Below are 20,750 nucleotides of genomic sequence, written 5' to 3'. Positions count from 1 at the left end.
AAGCATTCTGAATGCCTTCCAAGTATAAGATAATAATAACAAAATGTATTGACTATGTATCAGTCGCTATTCTAGCTACATTATTTCATTTAATTTTTACCATGACCTAAGGAAGTCAGTAATTATCCTAGTTTTATAGATAGTAAGCTGAGGCACAGAGATATTTAGCAATTTCCTGGCTATCACATGCTAATAAATGACAGATTCGAGGTCAAACCTGAGCAAGACTCAAGGGCCTAGGAAGTTTGATATTGCACCCCTGTGCTACATGTGTGTGTATATGTATGTATGCATTCACAAATATAATTGTATATGTTATAGTTCGAGGTGTGGAAAGGTAAATTATGTAACATCTGGGAGAAATAAGGTTACATATAATAGACACTTATTTGTGAAGTCTTTAAAAAAATTTTTTTAATAGTTTATTCTTGAGACAGAGAGAGACAGAGCATGAGTGGGGGAGGGGCAGGGAGCGAGGGAGACACAGACTCTCAAACAGACTCCAGGCCCTGAATTGTCAGCACATTACCCGCAGCGGGCTCGAACCCACGAATTGAGAGATCATGACCTGAGCCAAAGCCAGACGCTTAACCCACTGAGCCACCCAGGCTCCCCAATAGACACTTTAAAAGATTTTTGTTTATTTATTTCAAGAGAGAGAACTTGAGCAGGGAAGGGGCAGAGAGATGGGGAGAGTGAGAATCCCAAGCAGGCTCCAGGTTGTTAGTGCAGAGCTCAGTGCAGGGCTCAATTCCAGGAACCATGAGATCATGACCTGCGCCTAAATCAAGAGTCAGAGTTTAATCAGCTGAGCCACCCAGGTGCCCCTACACTTTCCATATGGTAATAGTAGTCAGTTAAAGGGATGGCAGTGCCTTCACTGTGGAATTCACGCATATGATAAAGTATGTTAGTACTTAATAGACAAGCACGGGTGCAATGATCTCTCAGCTGAACCCCTTTTGCTGTAAGTCAGGAAGAAAGTAAACTATAAGAAAGCTTTTTTTTTGTGAGCAGGGACTATTTCAGGACACTATATTCCAAACATTTTTATTTATAATATCAAGTTGGCTTAGCAATTTTAGATTGAAAGACAATAATAATGCTTAAAAAACAGCAACATGAACAGGCGAGAAAACAAATGTGAGGGTGCTGATCACCAGCTTTGAGCATCTGCTTATCTTCTGCCTGTAACTCTTTTTAATTGCTTTATTTTCTTATTTTTATTTTTGGCTGCTTTAACTATTTCTGATTGACATATCAAAAGGAATGTTTTTGTCCAATTTAGATGTTTAAAAATAGGGGCTATGACCATTGTCATACAGTTTAGACGATGTAAATATAGGAGGCTAAGATTTGGATCTATTTCTCCATTAATTGTTATAAATTTAATTTACTATGGATTAATGTATGAATTATGCAGTAATTCCTTTTGTCCAATATTCTATGGGCTTCAATTTTTTTACTGTTTTAATTCTGATAATATTAATATTCTCCTCTTACTGCCACTTACTGCTACATCCAAAGTCGGAAAAAGAGTAAAGTACACTTTCGAAGCGTCCAATTTTCATCTGAACATCACTATGATCAGTGTGATAAACTGTGTCCATTGGTGGGTGCTGAAAAATCATAGGTGTGCCTTTTGCCTAGGAAAACAATCTAGGGCAAACCTGGTGAGTTCCACTTGGGCATTCAAGTGCTAAATTGAGCTCAGTAAAGTTGGCCATTTCCCTGCAGCCACAAACTTCTGGCAGATGTAATAATGCAGGTGTCACCTTAGCTGGATCACTCCCTCTGAATGTCCTCTCCTACACATGTTAGTTTCTATTGACTTTTTATTTAACTTGCTCATGAGGCATGGCAAAACCAGACAGGAACATTTTGTGCTTATATTTATATTTGATTAAAGTTTTTTTGGGGGGGAAGCATCACTGAAAAGTCGCTAAAACTTATATATAAGACAGAGAAATGTCAGTACTTTGCTCTCTAAAGATAATGTACATTTTCTGATAGAAAAAAGTGAATAATGAACAACTTTGTCTTAAAGGATACTAGATACAGAAATAACTTAGGGAAAGAAATACGTATACTTTCCTACATGTACTTTCCTTGCATGTTATAATTTGATGATACTTCACCTTGACATATGCTTGTGATACCAATGATTATTTTCCCTACTCTAGTCCATGGACTTAGTATATATACTAAGTATGTAGGTATTTAATATTTTGAATGTATAATGGAATGGTGCTGGTTGGACACTTCAGTGGAACCCATTGACTTGATTTACAGAAAATTGGCATGTCCTGTGACCTCACTGCCAACTCACACTATTTTTCTGAGTCTCAGTTTCATTGTAGTAAAAAAAAATACTCCCCTCTTATTTTACTGGGAACCTGTGCAATTAAGATGAATATATGATATACTATGTATGAAGTGATTAACTCTAAAGGAAAACGACTTTATCAGTTACTACATATTACCATTCTATGGTTTTAATATTCATACCCTAAACCATTTATCTAATAAACCTCTTCAAGAATACTAAAAACTCTTATATAAAAGAGCTATTTTTTCTATTAAAAGAGGAGTATTACTGTGGGAATTCCCATGCCTTTGTGAAATAATGCATTTTATTTTTAATTCATTTTTTTGTTCCATGTGATAAGATATTTTAGGTAATGTCATAGATTTTCTAGACCTCCATTAATTTTTTCACTACTTTATTGAATCAGATATAATATAAAAGCTTACATCAAATATTTAATGTTCTGAGAATCTTAATTGAATTCACTATTTAAATAGTGTTTACATATGTATATTTTGAAAGTGTAAGAGAGAACTTCATTCTGTCATGGGCAAGATAAATGTTTTACTCAAAATGTTTCAGAGTGATATCTAGATAATTCATACAATGAATAGTATATATATTGTGTGTATTGATTCTTACATGTTTGATAGTTCAAAAATCTCAAGTTGATTTAAAATAACATGTAGTCATAATTCACATGTGTGTGTCTATTAATAGTTAAGAATTAATAAATTATATCCCTATGTCAATATTTCTGATTTCAGTATGGTGAAATATATTTTCTTGATGGCATTTCTCTTTATTAGAAGCTCTTACTGGATTATATTGTATTTGTTCATCTACTCAGTCATTAATATTTATTGGATACCTGCTATATGCAAGGCATGGTGCTAGGTCCAGTGACATTTGTCAATGGATAATCGTTAGTCATTAACCTGCCTTCAATGGGTTTGTAATCTATTTTTTAAGATTAAATAAATACACACGGTTATACATAAGACAAATACTTTCAACAGATCAACTAGAGGCAGGAACGCAAAGCTGGGAAAGTTAAATGGAGGTTAAAAATAAAAAAGTTCTAAGACCTTTGCATAAGTTTTCTCATGTAAGTATCCATTGAAGTTTTCCTAGAAGGTGTGCATCCCTCCCTCACATTTTATAAACAAAACAATGGCTCAGGTGTTTAAGTAAACTTTTCAAGATTTCAGAGATAGTGCATATTGAAACCAGGATTTAAGTTCAGGACTTTCAGAATCCAAGGACAGTGTATACCCCTTCCATAGATCCCAAAATATATACTTCAATATATTACAATGCCATAGAAGCCAAGGAAAGAGATATTTTAACACAAAATAAATAAAAATAGGAAGACACTTTCAACAATATTGCAGGGTTTAGAGAGAGCAGAGAGGGAGAGAATTAACTCCACCAAATTTGATGATCTGGAGGAAGGAGCAGGAACTAGTCTAGGAGGACCAAATATGCAAGAAGAAAGAGGTCACCAGTAAATGGATGAATTTTACTTAGGAAGCAACAAATTGTGTTTGCTCTTTTATTGTTATATTTCTGTTATGTTTCCTAAAAATGAGAATCTTACTATATATAAACCAAGTCTATGAACAGAAATTAAAGTGGATATTATCAGCCATTGTTCAATGTAAGTAGTAGCTGGAACCACACAGTTCCATTTTGTTGTTTTGTAATTATTTGATGCAAGCTAGCAACATCCTACAATTAAATTGTAAATTCCATCACAGCAAATTCCAAATATCTTAATGTCTTAATGGACTTTTATTATAAATTTTTCTTATGAGCTTTTGCTGATTTGTGTGAATAAAGTTCACTATGCTAAGGTATAGCAGTAGCTCTGAAACATATGAATGGCTTCCAATTCCTTATTGATCATATATTTTCTTCGGCATTGGCATAGGATGTCTTCCATCAAGTAAACACTCAAAAATACCAGGGCACCTGGGTGGCTCTGTCAGTTAAGTGTCTAACTTTGGCTCAGGTCATGATCTCAGGGTTCACAAGTTCAAGCCCTGTGTCGGGCTCAGTACTGACAGCTCGGAGCCTGGAGCCTGCTTCAGGTTCTGTTTCTTCCTTTCTCTCTATCCCTCCCTCGCTTGTATTCTGTCTCTCTCTGTTTCTGTCTCTCTCTCAAAAACAAATATTAAATAAGAAACATTTTAAAGATTACAAAAATATTTGTATGATAATATGCCCATTAATTAAATGAATAAATATTCTTGGTAGAAAGTGAAAATCAGAATTTCTTAGTCGTGGCAAAAAGGGAAATTGGAGTATAGGAAAATGTATTTATAATTCCTACTTGCTCCAAGAGACCCACAAAATGATAAGATATAAATTCACTGTGTTGGAAGACATCTCTACATTTTCATTCTTTTATATATATATACATTTTTTAAATGTTTTTTTAAATTTTTATTTTTGAGAGAGAGAGTGTGAGCAGGGGAGGGTCAGAGACAGACACACAGACAGACAGACAGACTCTGAAGACAGTCTCCGGGCTCTGAGCTAGCTGGGAGCACAGAGCCTGACACGGGGCTTGAACCCACAAACTGTGAGATCATTACCTAAAGTCGGATTCTTAACTGACTGAGCCACCCAGGTGCCCTACATTTTCATTCTTTGAAGTGACTATATATCTACTGTTTAGGTAGGAAAACTTTGAATAAATTGTTTTCTAATATCAGGAGATTTATCTAAATGTTTTATATTATCAAATAGAGATTATATATACTGGAAGCATTATAATTCCTCTCTGGGCATTAAAAGATGTCTATTGCCTTTTGAGAACAGGCCAGAAATTTATTTTATTTTTTAAAATTTCCATCCAACTTAGCATATAGCAGGCCAAAATTTTTGATATTTTTTATTAAAAACAAAAAACTATCCAGGTTTTCAAGATTACAGATGTTTGTAAAAAGTTTTGTGAGAAATATTCACAAGTATTTACAATTGTAGTGAAGGTTTTAATTTAAATAACCAGCAAGAAGGGTAAGGTGACAAAAAAAAAACCACACAGACTTCCAAGATTTATAATACAGAGATTTGTATTTCTCAGGTGACTTTAAAATGCATTTCTGTTACAATACAGGTGGAAAATATCACTGTTCTACTTCTGTGGATGGTAAAACTGAGTCACATCAAGGTGTGTGTCATAGTATGTGTCACGCCAGTCAGGGGAAAGCAAGGAATCTAGCCCAGGGCGTCTGCCTGCGGTTCTAATCACTAACCCTTTCAAGCTTCCTTTTTAGAGATATGACTTGTAAATCAGACAGCTGGAGATCACTTCCTCCTTAGCTGTCAAGTTGTGAGCTGTGTGTTCTCCTCTCTGAATCTTGACCTCACTTAGAGCAGAAGCTTTGTAAGAGATGTGCCCTTCTCTAGAACTCTTGTGGGGAAAACACGGGGGCCTGGCAGGGAGAAAGCCCTGGTGAGTCACCTTTAAAAGATATAAACAGAATTTTCAAGGATATGGAGAACCGGAATAAGGGTTTTCCTTTTACATTTTGCCACATTTCAAATAAAAGACTGTATACATATGCATACATGCATATCCACTTAATTTTTCTTTAAATAAGATGTAAACACCTTACCCTCCCTGGTAATGTAGGTCAGTAAAAAGCTCCGGAAGCATACAATGGAAATTACATTTACACAAAATAATCTACGTCTTCTGTAGTTATAGAAGGTAGATAATCACTCACCGAGCCCCAGAATTTTTCCACCTGCTCTTCATACCTGAAATACCTTTACGGAGGCATCAAGCCTCTGAGTCAGCCCTTGAAGGTGAAGTACATGATTGCTGACCTGAGGAGCACAGGGTGGTGGCTTCCTGATAGCATAGAGAACGTCTGGGTGCACGTGTTCTCCAGAAGATCAGTTGTGATTTGCAGGGAATACAGAGTGTGGTGGCCTCGTCACCTCAAGGCATCGATGTAGGATGTAGGAATGTTGTAGAGGAGGGAAAAGTCTGTGAAACGCTGAGGTGCGGGGATCAAATTTAGATGAATTAGCAGTTTTGTTCTGATTAACTGCTCTTCTTGCCTTTCGCCTCCTTCTCTTCCTCTTTGTCCTCCCTTGTGTCAGCTCTCCCCCTCTTCTTTATCCCCTGACATTTGCATTTATGAAGCACTTATTACCTGCTTGGCATGGTGCTAGCACTTAACATGTTTATCACTTCATCTGATTGATGTGATTTTTTTTTCTCAGTAGAGTTGGAACCTGACTCTAGATTTGGCCAGTGTTATTTACCTAAGGTTGAAATAGACAGTTAGGCACTATTTGCCTATTAAACATACTGATACTAATGTAATGGCCGTCACATCAGTATTAACATGGCCACGGTGATACTACACATCCCACCTCAAAACCTACCCTACACCTAGTCTTTAGCTTAGGACCGATTTAATTGACCATCCTTTGCTCTAGGCAGCTTGAAGGGAGAGCAACTCAATTTGCTCTTGAGTACATTCATTAGCATGAACTAAATGAGAATTTTTGCTGTCATGGGTGTTAGTTTATTTTCATGTCTTCTTCTGAAAAATACTCAGTGATAAAGGTTTTTGATTTCCATGTAGGTAGTAATCCTCAAATTAACACAGATCTAGTGTGACATGTCATCAGGAATTTACTTCTAGAATTTTTCCATATCTTCCTAGAAATGACTTTCTATTTCCCCCTTTCTAGAAGAGGCTTTTTGCTCATTAAGAACTAGAAAAATTTGATAAAAAATTATTACTATGTATGTTACATTTATCAAGAATACCAAATTTGTGCAGTGTTTATTGGTAGCTAGGCTTCGGGTAAGTGATCTTTTTCAGTGAGATTCTAAGTAAAATTTCTGGAAGTCAAAGAAAGTTATATATTGAAAGTTATACATTTGTGGTGTGGAACAACACATAGGGTAGTTGAAAAGCTACTCTACGGAAACATGACTTGCTTTAAACAAAGATAATGGAGAGATTTTAAAATAAAGGACTTTCAAATAAATGTATTTGTGAAGTAACAGATTTTCAAACATCAAAGAATGCTTATTTAATCTCAGTTTTCTACTGAGGCCATGTACATTATTTTTTATGTCTGTTGGATTCGAATTCTGGACATATAAGAAACCTATATTTATGGGGGGGAAACAAGACTTTGCTTACTGTATACATCTTCTTAATTTTGGTGAAAGAATTATTGAATGGATTTCAAATGATAAGTAAACGTATTAATCAGAAATAACAGAAGCGATATTCCATAGTATGCACTTCTCCAATTAGTTCAATCTGATCAGTGGAAAGCTGTTTGATTAATAAAAGCATACTTTGTGAATATAACAGAACACTTTTTAAAAAATTCTTTCTAACTTTTTTATATTTGAGAGAGAGAGAGAGCACGCACAGGGGAGGGGCAGAGAGGGCGACACAGAATTGGAAGCAGGCTCCAGACTCTGAGCTGTTAGCATAGAACCCTGGGTGGGGCTCCAACTCACAAACCCAGGGATCATAACCTGAGCTGAAGTCAGACGTTTGACTGAGTCACCCAGGTGCCCCAAAACACTTTCTTACAAACTCAATAGGCATGACTTGCTACTGTGATAGGGTGGTTTCTACCTATTTTTCATCATTACCAAATCCACAGCAGAGAAAAAGAGTCACAGCGTTGTCAACTAGGAGTCACTGAGATATAAAATGTGATTTAGTGTGACTCAAGAATTACAATAAACCTGTATTAGGTCATTTCCCCCATTATTATTACTTAGTATTCACGAAATATAATCATGATATTATAGTCAGTAGTCTGATCAGATTGAAAGTAATATCACAATATTTCTGGACTTAAAGGGGTCACTAAAGCTGTGTAAAAAAGTGAACATAAGATTCATAAATTAAACATTACCTACTTAAAAATATCTACAGTATCAATTGTTCATAAGCTTTTCCTCTTTGTGTGATTCTGTTGTTTTTAGTAGCCTTTAAGGGGAAATGCAGTTTTAAGTATCGCGCCTTGAACATCAACACTTGAACTAGTGTAGCATTATTGCGGTAGTGCTAAGGGGACCCAGATGCTAAGAGATACTTTTCACGTTGGCGTCCTTTCAACATGAGCATTGGATCCAAGTACTCTCTGTCCTGGAGATGAGAGGAAAAGATCGAGGTTTTGTTTAACTTCTCCAAATACCTCACTGCTGTACAGAAACAAAGCACAGAGCTTTCAAAAATTAGGAGAGAATCATAGTATTTACCCAATTGCCTAAGTTTCATCCTTTTGCTTTTCCAAACACTACTGCTGCTTTTGAAACAAATGTCTTTTGCATTTCTCTTAAGGAAAGCGGTAACAACCTGTCTCTTGGGAAGAAAAAATGAGCACACAAATAACCTCTCCCTTGATTGCGTGATTGTGATTGTGGCATGGTCTTGAACCTGTGAAATACCAGAAATAATCCGTGAAATCATGTGAAAGCAGGGGAGGCTGTCAGGGCAGAGAACATGGATCTTAACCCAGTTCTCTGTCCTTCAAGCAGGTGTTGTTTCGGAGATTCAGGCCCTGGTGCTTCTCTCAGCTTCTGCCTTTTAGGGGATTTTTAAAAAGAAGATAGTAATAAAATCACAAGCCCATCCCATAATTGTAGGGCAAGTGGAGTGCTCATTTTTACATTAGAGCTTGTGCAATCTGGAGGGAAATTTGTTTAGTATTACTTGTGAGTTGGTGGATCAGATAAAAGCCAGTCAAGTGGAAGAGAGGACTGTGTGAAGTGTGCTGGATCCCCTGGTAATTGCGATGCTGCAGGCGTTTCACCAGTCAGTTAATAGATTTCCCCAGCTTCTCTCTGCCAGGTGAAAATTTCCTCATTAAGGGGAATTTATTCCATTTCCTTTTATCATTTATTATTGAAGACTAAGTGTGAGTGGAGGAAGTTTCGGAGATGACAGGGTAGAATTTTAAACAACAACAACAAAATCTACATTGGAAGTTGGAGAGAGGGAGAGGGAAAGAAAGAGAGGAGAAAGGCTCCTGTTGTTTATACAACCAGAGAACACACCAGAGACTTCCCGCGGTAGAGACTGAGCCGTGCTGTCTTACCACTAAAAGATTATGGCAGGGAGTGTAAAAGTCTGATCGTCTGTTTTGAAGATGTTCCTCCCCCTCCAAAATTTCAGAACTGTTATTTTGTGCTGCTAAATCAAGAGGAACTGGAGATTAGGAAAAGGCCAGCATCACAGCTATTTTGTGTTTCTTTGTTTGATTGTTTAGATGCTATTATGCAATGATGAAAGTGTAACTTTGAAGAGTTTGCCCTTGAACCCTGAAGGCAAGGAAAGCTGGGAGGGGAAAGATGAGTTATATTTGTAGCACGCTTTAGAGGACACAGTGAAGATAAACACAAACATGCTAGTACACACAAATACATACCTAATAACAGGAGAATTTATTGTGCATATTTTAAAACTGTGCTTTTGTACAATGTGCTCCATTCAGTTGATCACATTTCTTGCTTGGTATAATGCTCCCTTGATTTACAGTAGAATATAAATGGAGCATTCCCTATTGAGGCTTCAAAAGGCAGTCTTGAATTACAAATTCAGCATTTATATTTCTTTTAGTAATTATTCTATTTTGAGTTTGTTCCAAACTAAGGTTTTTATTTTCCTTTTGAAAAATAGAAATATGATAGCCCTGTTTCACTAAAATAAGCTTTCATCTAACTTGATTTTTAAAAAAAAATCTCACTCTGATGGAAATTCTTTTTAGCAGGCAAAATGGAGGACAGCCCAATGTGGACAGATAAAGATGAGGAGCATGTATCTGAATCTCTACATTGTTAAATGGGCTTTCTGTTCACTTAAGATTATTCATCTTGCATTTGACTCTGAAGAGGTTTAACCTTATCTAAATCACTGGCCCAAAGCTAATGAATCGTGTCTTCAAACTGTCTCTTCTTTTATTTTATTATAATGGGACTCAAAATAAAATTTTGTATCAGAACAAGTAGGGAATAAAGTCAATTTTCTTCCATATGTAATTACATGCCAGCCAGCTTTGTGTTATGCAAAAGCAGCAGAGAAAGTGAATGAGAGAGATGTAGACAGGGAAGCAAACTGCTTCCTGTCTTGGGGTTTTGTGTACCCAATAGTATTAGGGTAACACAGAATGTGGGAAAGGATCTAAGTTGTCCATGTCTTTGTGATTGCCATGGTGGGTCAGAATCAACATGTATTTCTCTCAGTGAGAACTGGGAAGTGCTTTGCACTATTTCATGAACGTGTCTAAAAAGTAGAAATTAATAAACAGAGAGATTATAAATAAAATACCATAGGAGATATATCACTTTGAATTTCATATGAACATACCTACCCAATATTTACGTTCAAATGAAGATAGGTAAACACGATTATATTCATATGCTATTCCAATTTAATACACTCTAATTTTCAAGACGTTTAAGAACATCATAGCATGCTATTGATCTAGCTGTCTGAATATTGAGCAAACGGTAAAGCTGTTTTGGGCTCACCAAGAAAATATTCTGGGAATCAGCTTGTGAACTTAAAACATGCACTCTGCAAGTGTAGCTTGATATATGTTTTTGGAAATTTCACTGGGTATGATTTGAGTGGGCTCCTATGGAGAAGTAGTGTCCAGCCCCATTCCAAAATTTTATCATTTGTGATTCATTATTCTGTGTAGCTGTTGCTCTTCTCGGGCATCCCCTTTAAATAATGGAAACTCTCTGGGGGTGAGGGAAATTCTATGGGGAGCAGTAATGATAGAGTTAGTCTTGTGACAGATAGCTGTGTTGTTTTTGGGGTTTTGTTTTTGCCACTGGAGCTGAGCACAGAATTAATTTACTTTTTTATGCACAAGGCCAATTCCATCAATCAGTCTTCCTTTTGCTTTTTTCTTTCTTTTTATTTGCTTGTTGGTAAGAATCCAATTTTATTTGGTGAGTGGAGGAGGAAGACTTTGCATATTTGCTGGAGATGTCTTTATCTGCTCTCTTGGATTCTTTGAGTGGGAAAAAATAAGGGGAATTATGCATATTTCAGCAATAGAAAAGACTGCATCGCTGAATGTGGACAAAACAAATGCAAATTTATTTCATCCTTAATAGAAATGTGAATCTAAATGGTTTCTTTTTTTGTTTGTTTAATACCATTATTTATAGTTTTCATTTAATTTTTTTATGTTTTTTATTTATTTTTGAGAGACAGAGAGAGACAGCATGAACAAGGGAGGGTCAGAGAGAGAGGGAGGTACAGAGTCTGAAGCAGGCTCCAGGCTCTGAGCTAGCTGTCAGCAAAGAGCCCTATGAAGGGCTCAAACCCACAATCCGTGAGATCATGACCTGAGCCGAAGTCGGATTCTCAACCAACTGAGCCACCCAGGCACCCTGTAGTTTTCATTTAAAGCAATATAGCAACCTTTGAAGAATTGACTGATACTCTGTATAAGAAGAAATAAAAATAAGTCAAGACAAGGGGAAAAATAGGAAAACATGGCCAAAGGAGCTAAAGATAAATATGTAACTTCTGGTTATCTTTGGACTTGAAGAACTTGCATTTTTGTTAGTCCATAGTCATAATCACAGGTGTGATGCCTCTTTTTGAGTCATGTTTTCCAAGTGTGTCTGGACTGCTGCTATTCAGGGTTAGGCTTTAACCCTGGGTAAGGCCTAGTCACTTAAGTTAGTATGGTTGTTGATATTCTAATATAATATGGGATTTGCTTCAAATAGTTATTGGAATAATAAGGAAATATCTTATTGAAGATCTTTTTATTCTTAATTTTTCTTTTACTGCTATCTCACAATTATGAGAAAATGCCCTAGCAAATACCCAGAAAAATCTAAGGGTAAAAATTGGCTTAATGTGATAAGTATAACATATCTCTCTATAACTCAAGCTTCATACTTACATTTTAAGGAAAATTGCAGATCACAGAGCAAATGTGTAATCTTTCACCATGCAGGTAAACGTTAATATGATTTATCTTTTGCAAAACTCACAATTAAATATATTTATTTAAAAAGAACATCATGCATAGTTCTAATTTAGAAAATAGCTTATTTATCAAGCACTTCCACTTTAAGGATGAATGCACACTTGCACATAAAACAAATGAACAATTGATTTAGGAACATCATCTTGGCAAGAAAAGCGAAAATATATGTCTCCAAAGCAAATAGCAACAAATTATTCTTCACCCTTTCCCAGAATGTTTTTGTTTTTACAATAACTAAGATAAACATCAGAAACTTGGGTATTTTCAAAAGCCTTCAGGAGCATAACGGTCATCTTTTGGATAAGGCCTTCACAGGCTTCTCCAGGGACAGCTGGGACCGTTTCCCGCAAGCCACAGCCTTCTCATTTATACATTGCTTGATGGCACTTCTCACGGTGCAGACATATCTATGGCTATGTGTTTGCCTCTTAATATATCCTGGCCTCTCTGAATGTAGAGATCAGATACTTTATGGCTCCATCATTAAAGTAGGTAGCACAGAGCCCGAAACACAGCACCTTTTCGCTAAGTGTTAAGACACTCATGTAAGAATGACAATGAATGTTGCCCTACCTTCACCGTTCATGACTTCCTCCTAACTACAAATCTCTCATATGTTTTCTATACTTGCTGTGCCAATCCCTGTCTCAAATTATTGAAGACGCAGTTGCCCTTGCCTATAGTACATCTGTCAACTCCTTTATCCACATAAAGTTGAACTCTCTTTATGGCTCTGCTTTCATTCCTCTCCTGCTCTAGTATTTCTCAACCACATCCACTCACACTGTTATCTCTTTTCTCTGACCTCACATTGCACCACATAGCTTATCTCTCCATAAAATGTTTTGAATTACTCTCTATCATTCCATTGTCTCAGATATTGTTTTGTATCATCATGAGCAGCACTGTCTAGTAGAAATTTCTGTGATGATGAAATATTCTATAATCTGCACAATACAGTCACCACTAGCCATGCTTAGCTATTGAACACTTAAAATTTGGGTAGTGCAATTGTGACTCTAAATGTTATTTAACATTTTTTAAAAATTAATTAACATTTAAATTTAAATAGTCAAGTATGGCTAGTTGCTACCATATTGGACAGTATAGTTATAGAACATGAAGCACAATGCTTGGCACACTTAGTGACTAATAGTAATCAGATTATATTAAAAAATTTGACAGGAAAATGTGTTGGTCTGGGAGAATGTTTATCAAATACTTGGGAAGGTCAAAGTATCAAACTGGGAATAGAAAAGGGAGACTTTAAATTTATTGGGAGAAATAATTAGTTAATTTGAAATATAGAAGGAAATTTAAGGGCCAAAGAAAAAACAAATTGAGTAGGACAAGACATAGCTACAAAAATCCAAACTAATACTGATATTCAACAGCCAGAGAAATAGCAATTAAATATACCAGCTTGATTCTCTCTTCTCTAATCTAAACTCAGAATATGAATTAGTTAAAGAAATTGAAAAATAGAATGAATAAAATTCAGTAGATTTAATTCAGCTACATGCTATTAGCAGAATTTCAATGAAAATGTTTTATTATTAGACCATCTGAGAACACACCGTTATATTTTAATTTCATTGTATTGACTATCAAAATGTTACAATTGAATTTTATTGTATTGACTATTTCTTGAAATAGCTGACCCATAGCTACTTAAACTTTTACATAAGTATTTTATTCTTCTGTACCTTTGTTCTTTACAAATTACTTTTTGTACACTTTGAATTATAGTTATAAGATGACTTCAATAGCTTTGTCTCTTCTATAAAAGCTATAGAAGTCCAGTTTCTTTTTTTCATTTAATAAAAATTTTTGAGTGGTGTCTGGGGGCCAGTCTACTGATCGGTGGGAATGATCTGGTGAATGAGCCAAATGTATTCTTTGTCATCGTGGAATGTGATTCTAGCATAAGAAAAGTCTGGATGGTGAATAAAAGCTAAGAAACATAAAAAATATTGGCAACATTGACATGCTAAACAGTATGGTTCCAACTATGCTCCTGACTCCAAGCAAATGAATCAGTGAAGAGTCCAGAAAGATCAGTGGGTGAGAGCAAACTGAGAAGTCTTCCTGGATGAAACTTGGCTTTAGTTCACCTATAAAGAGTGGCTGGGAGTTGGAGAGCAGTTGAGTAGGTAATAGGAATATCAAAGTCACTATAGGTGAGAGAAACAACACAAATATAGTCTATACTATGGAAATGAGCAACAGGAAAGTGAGGAGACAAATCTAAGTTGGGTGGATAATAATCATAAAACCAGAGAACTATTTTGTCAACTATCTATTAGTAAAAAGAGGCAGTTTATGGAAAGAATACCCAGTCTGATGCAATGTTGGAATGTCCAGGTGGAGGTAGATTCTCAAAGATCCTATACATACATACCTGGAGCATCATCAGACATTAGAGAAGGAGATGCAGATTTCGGAATTATTAACTACTTTATGCTGCTTGAGCCAATGACAGTAGTTAAGTTTAGAGAAAGAGAAGGTCTTAAATAAAGTAACAAAAGATAGAAACTCAGTTGGGGGGGGGGACAACCCCTCCCAAAATAGTAAGTCATTTTTGTGAATAATAAAGTAGAGGGAGAAGCAATTTACTTGAGCCAGAAGAAGACATCTTTAAAGAAGGAAACATTAAGCAGGACATATGCTGACAGGTTAAGGAGATGAAATTTGAGAAAAGCCTCTTTGATTTAGTAAGAAGAAGGCCCATGATTAGTTTGAAAGAGGACATTCATCAAGATAAGAAACGCAGAAGTCATTTTCAGGAAATAAGAGAAGAGGGTGCAAGGGTGTGAAAGTAGGAAACCACATGTTTGAAAAGGTCAGCATTGAAAATACTAGATTTCATAGAGGCTAGAAGATTTAGTGGGTTATTTATTTGTGTGTGTTTAAAAGATCTAAACACTTTGAAGATGGAAAAGAATGAGGATTTGGTGTTTTTGAAATTGTTCTAAACTTGAATCTCTCTTTTTCATTAACTCCTAGTGAATCCATTACAGAAGAAACCCTGAAAAAGGCAAAGGAGATTGGGTTCTCAGACAAGCAGATTTCAAAATGCCTTGGGCTGACTGAGGCCCAGACAAGGGAGCTGAGGCTAAAGAAAAACATCCGGCCTTGGGTTAAACAGGTAAACATTTCCTCACAGGGTGAAATGTAGGCACCAACTCATAGAGCCGTTGCCAATATAAAGAGGGATGGAATTCAAAAGTGATTCTACTTGTTTAGTCGATGCCTCGATGCCTGTGATGCCACCAATTTTATTCAGCACAGGTTTGATTTAAGCTCAAAAGGGAAAGGTTGAAGGAACACTGGATGTAAATGTGAGTAGGTGATTTTCTCTGCCTAAATTTAAAAAAAATCAAAATGACCTCCCCTTTGCTTTCTGACCCATGTGCAGATATATGTGCTATAAGATAAATCCTTAGTGTAAAGAAGGACTTGAAATACCCTAGCATGGTGGCTGACCTCTTGAAAAGAATAGTTATCTCTTTTGGCACTAACTTTTTACAGGGTAATACTTTATTTTAAGTGCCCAATCATTATGGTTCATTTAGTATTCATTGTGACAGGGTTGGGCATAATGAGCTCATCTAGTATTCATGACGATCACACAAGAACTTTCATAGGTGTACCATTGTGGTTTTTTGGGGGGACTTCTGTAGAAGGATGCCTTGACTTAAAGTACCACCAGCTGGGTTTTGTCCTTTAAAATCATTGACTTTTCTCCATGTGCTCAGGGGTGGGGGGGGGTGGGGGGCACATGCCTTTGGTCTCAGGTTTGATACTGAATATTTTCTATTCAGCAATTATCTTTCTTCCTTCTCACCTGCCTTCCCCTAGCTTGCCCTGTTGGCCTTGAATTTTTGCTCACTAAGCTAATCTCCTGGCCTTTGAGAGCTGAATTGATTTACTTTCTCCAAATATGTTCAATGAGACCTTGTCCCCTTCCCCTCTTCTCCAGGCTTTATGGTATTTATGTCATCCCATTGCTCAGTGCCATTGGTAACTTAAATTCTATGCATTAATTTACAAACCAAAGATATTCTTACATATAGGACATTTTGCTCTGATTTGAGCTGCTTTAGATACCCAGACGGGTAAGTCTTCCTGGCAACCAGTTGACTATGTGACCATTGTATTATGTGTGTGAGAATCAACGATGCTCTGGGGTATTGTCATTTATTGTTCAAGTGATAACTAGATTATATCATTGTTCCTCCACCCCATTTATTTTCAGAATTAGAAAGTAATTGAATTGTACTTACCTTTTTTATTGTTTTTATATTTGACAGTAAGAGGCCTTTAAAGCAATACGAATGTGGCACAAATTGTTTTATTCTTGGAAAAAATATACCAAAGGGAATAAAATTCCTATTTATTTATTTATTTATTTGTATTTTCTTGCAGATCGACACACTGGCTGCAGAATACCCATCAGTCACAAACTACCTCTACGTTACCTACAATGGTCAGGTAGGAACTGCCAAATTGCAATACGCAGAAAGCTCTGAATGTAGTAAATTGTCAACCTGGGGGAATATACATTTTTGTGTTTTTTGCTTATCTAGCAATCTTGGCAAAAAACATGATATTATGTAGGCCAGATGTGATAATGTATTTCTATACTGACTTCTCAGAACTGCCTTAAGATGGTGAAATCAAACAAATAAAACTATTCTAAGAATAATGATTACCTGAACATACTATTGTGGTGCGTTCTCATGGATATTTAATTAAAATATATGGAACTTATTTTTTGTGAATAAGTAGAGTTTATACTTTTATGGGTTCCCAGAGACTAATAGAGTATACATGTCAATAAGAGAAAGGATGAAAAAGATACACTCAGTGACAGGACAAAGAGTTTAATTAGATTGAAGAATAACACATAATAATTTCTATGTCTTTTTTTTTTCCCACAGGAGCATGATATCAATTTTGATGACCATGGAATGATGGTGTTAGGCTGTGGTCCCTATCACATTGGTAAAGTGATAAATTATATTTACATGGAAGTTTAGAGTTTATGTAGTACTTTTCACACACGTTAATTCTATTATCCCAAGAACTATGTAAAATAGATGCTGTTATAATAAATATTTTGGAATTTAAGAAACTGAAGGTTCAGACAGATAAAGCTGAAGTTTATATAGCTATTAAATGGTAGAAGAGGTATTCAAATGCAGGTCTCAAGTATAATTCCTTCTCCCCTTTCATCATATCATCCTTTCATGTTTTTCTCTTCATGAACTAAATTGAGCCTCTCACTGGGGTTGGGGTATGAATTACACTTTGACTTTTTCTCATCTGGCTTGTTTTACACAAAGATCTATATTTGCTCAAGAACTTCATACATCAACCAGAAACTACATTTGTAGATGAGATCTGTGAATATATGACATCCGTTGATATCAAATGCCAAGAGCTTTTCTCATTGGTGCATAGGCAGAGCATTATATAATTTAATTAAAATATGCCCACCAGAAATCTTACATTTCTCCCAACCCTTAAAATTAGACATTTAATAATATAATAATAATTTACTGTTACAAAGTATATATTTAAATAGATGATATTTCTCAACAAGTGTATTTAACATTTAGCCAAGCAAATTATTCTAGTATGGAAATGATGAAATATATAATTTAAAATGTATGTAGTCTTATTCTGTTACTTTAAAAATAGTTTATTTTAGTTTTTATAAGTAACTAAGTGCTTCTGTATATGCTACTTTAGCAATTTTTGGCCAAATCTTGAAGTAGGTCAAAAGCATTTATTCCTTTACCACCTTAGTTTCCTATGGCTAACTAGCCTGAACACCACCAGGATCTACCCTTCTCTTCTCTAGACTTTTCTTCCTTTCTATTCAAATTTTACCTAATTTATGTGACAATTCTGCATTACCTAAGGACCCAGAGCAGACTAGCTGAGCTGATAATCAAGTGTATATTTAACTGATAGTAAAAATTATCATGCTACTATATTTGGATATATTGGATAATTACTGTTCTGACAAGAGTTTTTAGGAGACAGAATCCTAATGCAAAGGATTAGTACAAATCCCAGAACGTTCAGTTCTACAGCATCCCAGTAGAGGTGATATTTTGAAGTACTTAGGCCATTATTGTTCTTCAAATTACTTTTTAGAAGGTCACTCAGTCTGCATGGGGTGGCCTTGCCAAGCTTAAAAGGATATGCTTGGAAAGGACAGGATTTTCCAATCAATCAAGATATGTCAGAGCTACAAGGCACTTCAGGAGTCATTTGGTTTAGCCCTCAGGTGACAGAGTAAGTGGAATAACTAAAACAAGAACTCAAGTATTCTGATCACAAGTTTAAATAATTTTGTGTACTGAGGTCAGTTTGTTCACTTTGAATTCTTTTCTGTACATGAGGGGTTTTTTCCCCCTAAAGTTCTTTTTTTTTAAGAGAGAGAGAGCACATGAGCAGGGTTGGGGGGCGGTGGCAGAGGGAGAATCCCAAGCAGGCTCTACACTATCAGTGCAGAACCCAACATGGAGCTCAGACCCACAAACCACGAGATCATTAACTGAGCTGGAACCAAGAGTTGGATGCTCAACCAACTGAGACACCCAAGTGCCTCAAAAGGATTTTTTAAAATCATTACAGTTATCTCCCATTAACGTTGAGATTCTAAATGTTTCAAATATGGAGATTACCTAATGCAGAATTTAGCAGATAAAACAAGCCAACATGTCATTGTTGTTTAATTGGTCCCTGTTTTTTCTACTATTAATGTAGTGTGCATAATGCATCTGAAATTTACATTTCGGAATTTTAAAAATTACATCAAAAGGGCATTAGCTTCCTTGACTTGGGCTGACTGGCAATATTCTTCTCTGCTCTTTGTGTCATAACCTCATGTTTCTCTTACCCCTTTGCTCAATCTCATCGTCTCTGCAGGCAGCAGTGTGGAATTTGATTGGTGTGCTGTCTCCAGCATCCGCACACTGCGTCAACTTGGCAAGAAGACAGTAGTGGTAAATTGCAACCCTGAGACCGTGAGCACAGACTTTGATGAGTGTGACAAACTGTACTTTGAAGAGTTATCTTTGGAGAGAATCCTAGACATCTACCATCAGGAGGTAAAAAAAAGGAATAAAAAAAAAGAGAGAAAAAGAAAAGAAAAGCGGAAGAAAAATATATGCAGTGCATACTTTATATATATGTGTGTATATAAAATGTAGACTTATGTTATCATCTCCCCTTAGGAGAAAGAGCTGCCAGTGTCTTCCACTGACTAATTTTGTAGTGAAACTCTAAAAAAATTATCCCAGCCTTAGAGTCTTGAGGCTTTGGCACAGAGTGATTATTTTTTTCTTTCTAAGCATTCCAACTAGATTGAAAACTCTTCTTGGTAACACGTGCCAGATACATATTAACTAGTACAAGACAACTCTCCAAAATATTTTGCAGAATGATTTAATAGGTCATCTGGACATACAATAATGGACATACAATAAGCAAACTTTCTTTAGTTCATGTGTTGTGGTTCAATAATGAATGGTCCCCAGAGAAGTCAGTTGTTCACAAAAGACCAGTTTATTCTTCGTGCCATCAGATGAAGCCACTAGTCTTCAATTTAAGATCGTTGAGTTCGTTCTGAATGATTTCTGTACTTTTATAGCTTTCTCTGAAAGTTTCTTTTCCACTATCACTCTGATATTATTGAGAATATCTTCACTGTGAATTTCTATGACCTCTGGTTACTTTAAGTCTGCAGAACAAGTTAATCAAATTATTTTACAGTTAAAAAAATAACTGTTGGAAGATTTCAGAGTGATGTCCAGTGACTGTGCCTGTTAATGTCATTATAGTTAATTCCTTACTATGTAGAATCATCCCTATGTATATGATATGGTCACATAGGGAAAAAAAATACCGAGTTAAGGTCATTATACTTAAATTCAAGTTTTGACTTGTGCAAATTTCTTAAATTCTGTGTTTCATCTTTTTTTGGTGTTGTTAATGAACCAAATGAGTGTAAATACATGCTACATGCAGGTGCTGTGAAGATAACAAGATTTGAGGTTGAAATCACATTGTAAAGTATAAAGTTCAGTGCCAGAATGTCATGATTTTATTACATTGAAGAAAAATAGACAAACTAAGGGTGGATGTATTATCATAGTTGTCTATTTGGGACTGGTACACTAATCTTTTAATATAATGAAATTGAACCATTAGGTAGAGTATACCCAATTTTTGTTTTTGTCTCTGGCACGTTTTTTCTTTTTTTCTTTTTTCTTTTTTACTTTATAAAGTTTCATATTTTTTTAACATATGCAATTATTTTCCATCATTTACAATACAGTAGTTACAATGACACTCCAAACAGAAAAGCAAAGTAAAAAATCAAAACCCCAACTTCTGTTTCATG

At 35.7% G+C, this 20,750-nt stretch overlaps 1 protein-coding gene across 1 annotated transcript in view; it reads left to right on the top strand.

Moving 5' to 3' along the window:
- CPS1 (carbamoyl-phosphate synthase 1) overlaps nt 1–20,750 on the top strand; it is a 122,904-nt gene that overhangs the window by 67,202 nt on the left and 34,952 nt on the right. Inside the window, exons 22-25 of the mRNA XM_029932930.1 lie at nt 15,335–15,476; nt 16,757–16,822; nt 17,272–17,335; nt 19,274–19,455. Coding sequence (XP_029788790.1) covers nt 15,335–15,476; nt 16,757–16,822; nt 17,272–17,335; nt 19,274–19,455 — 454 coding nt within the window. The remainder of the gene's footprint in view (nt 1–15,334; nt 15,477–16,756; nt 16,823–17,271; nt 17,336–19,273; nt 19,456–20,750) is intronic.

This window comes from Suricata suricatta, chromosome 3, assembly GCF_006229205.1.
Source record: "Suricata suricatta isolate VVHF042 chromosome 3, meerkat_22Aug2017_6uvM2_HiC, whole genome shotgun sequence".
In the NCBI taxonomy this organism is placed as follows: Eukaryota; Metazoa; Chordata; class Mammalia; order Carnivora; family Herpestidae; genus Suricata; species Suricata suricatta.
Note: the sequence above shows the minus strand (reverse complement) of the source record. Positions and strands in the feature narration are given on the sequence as shown.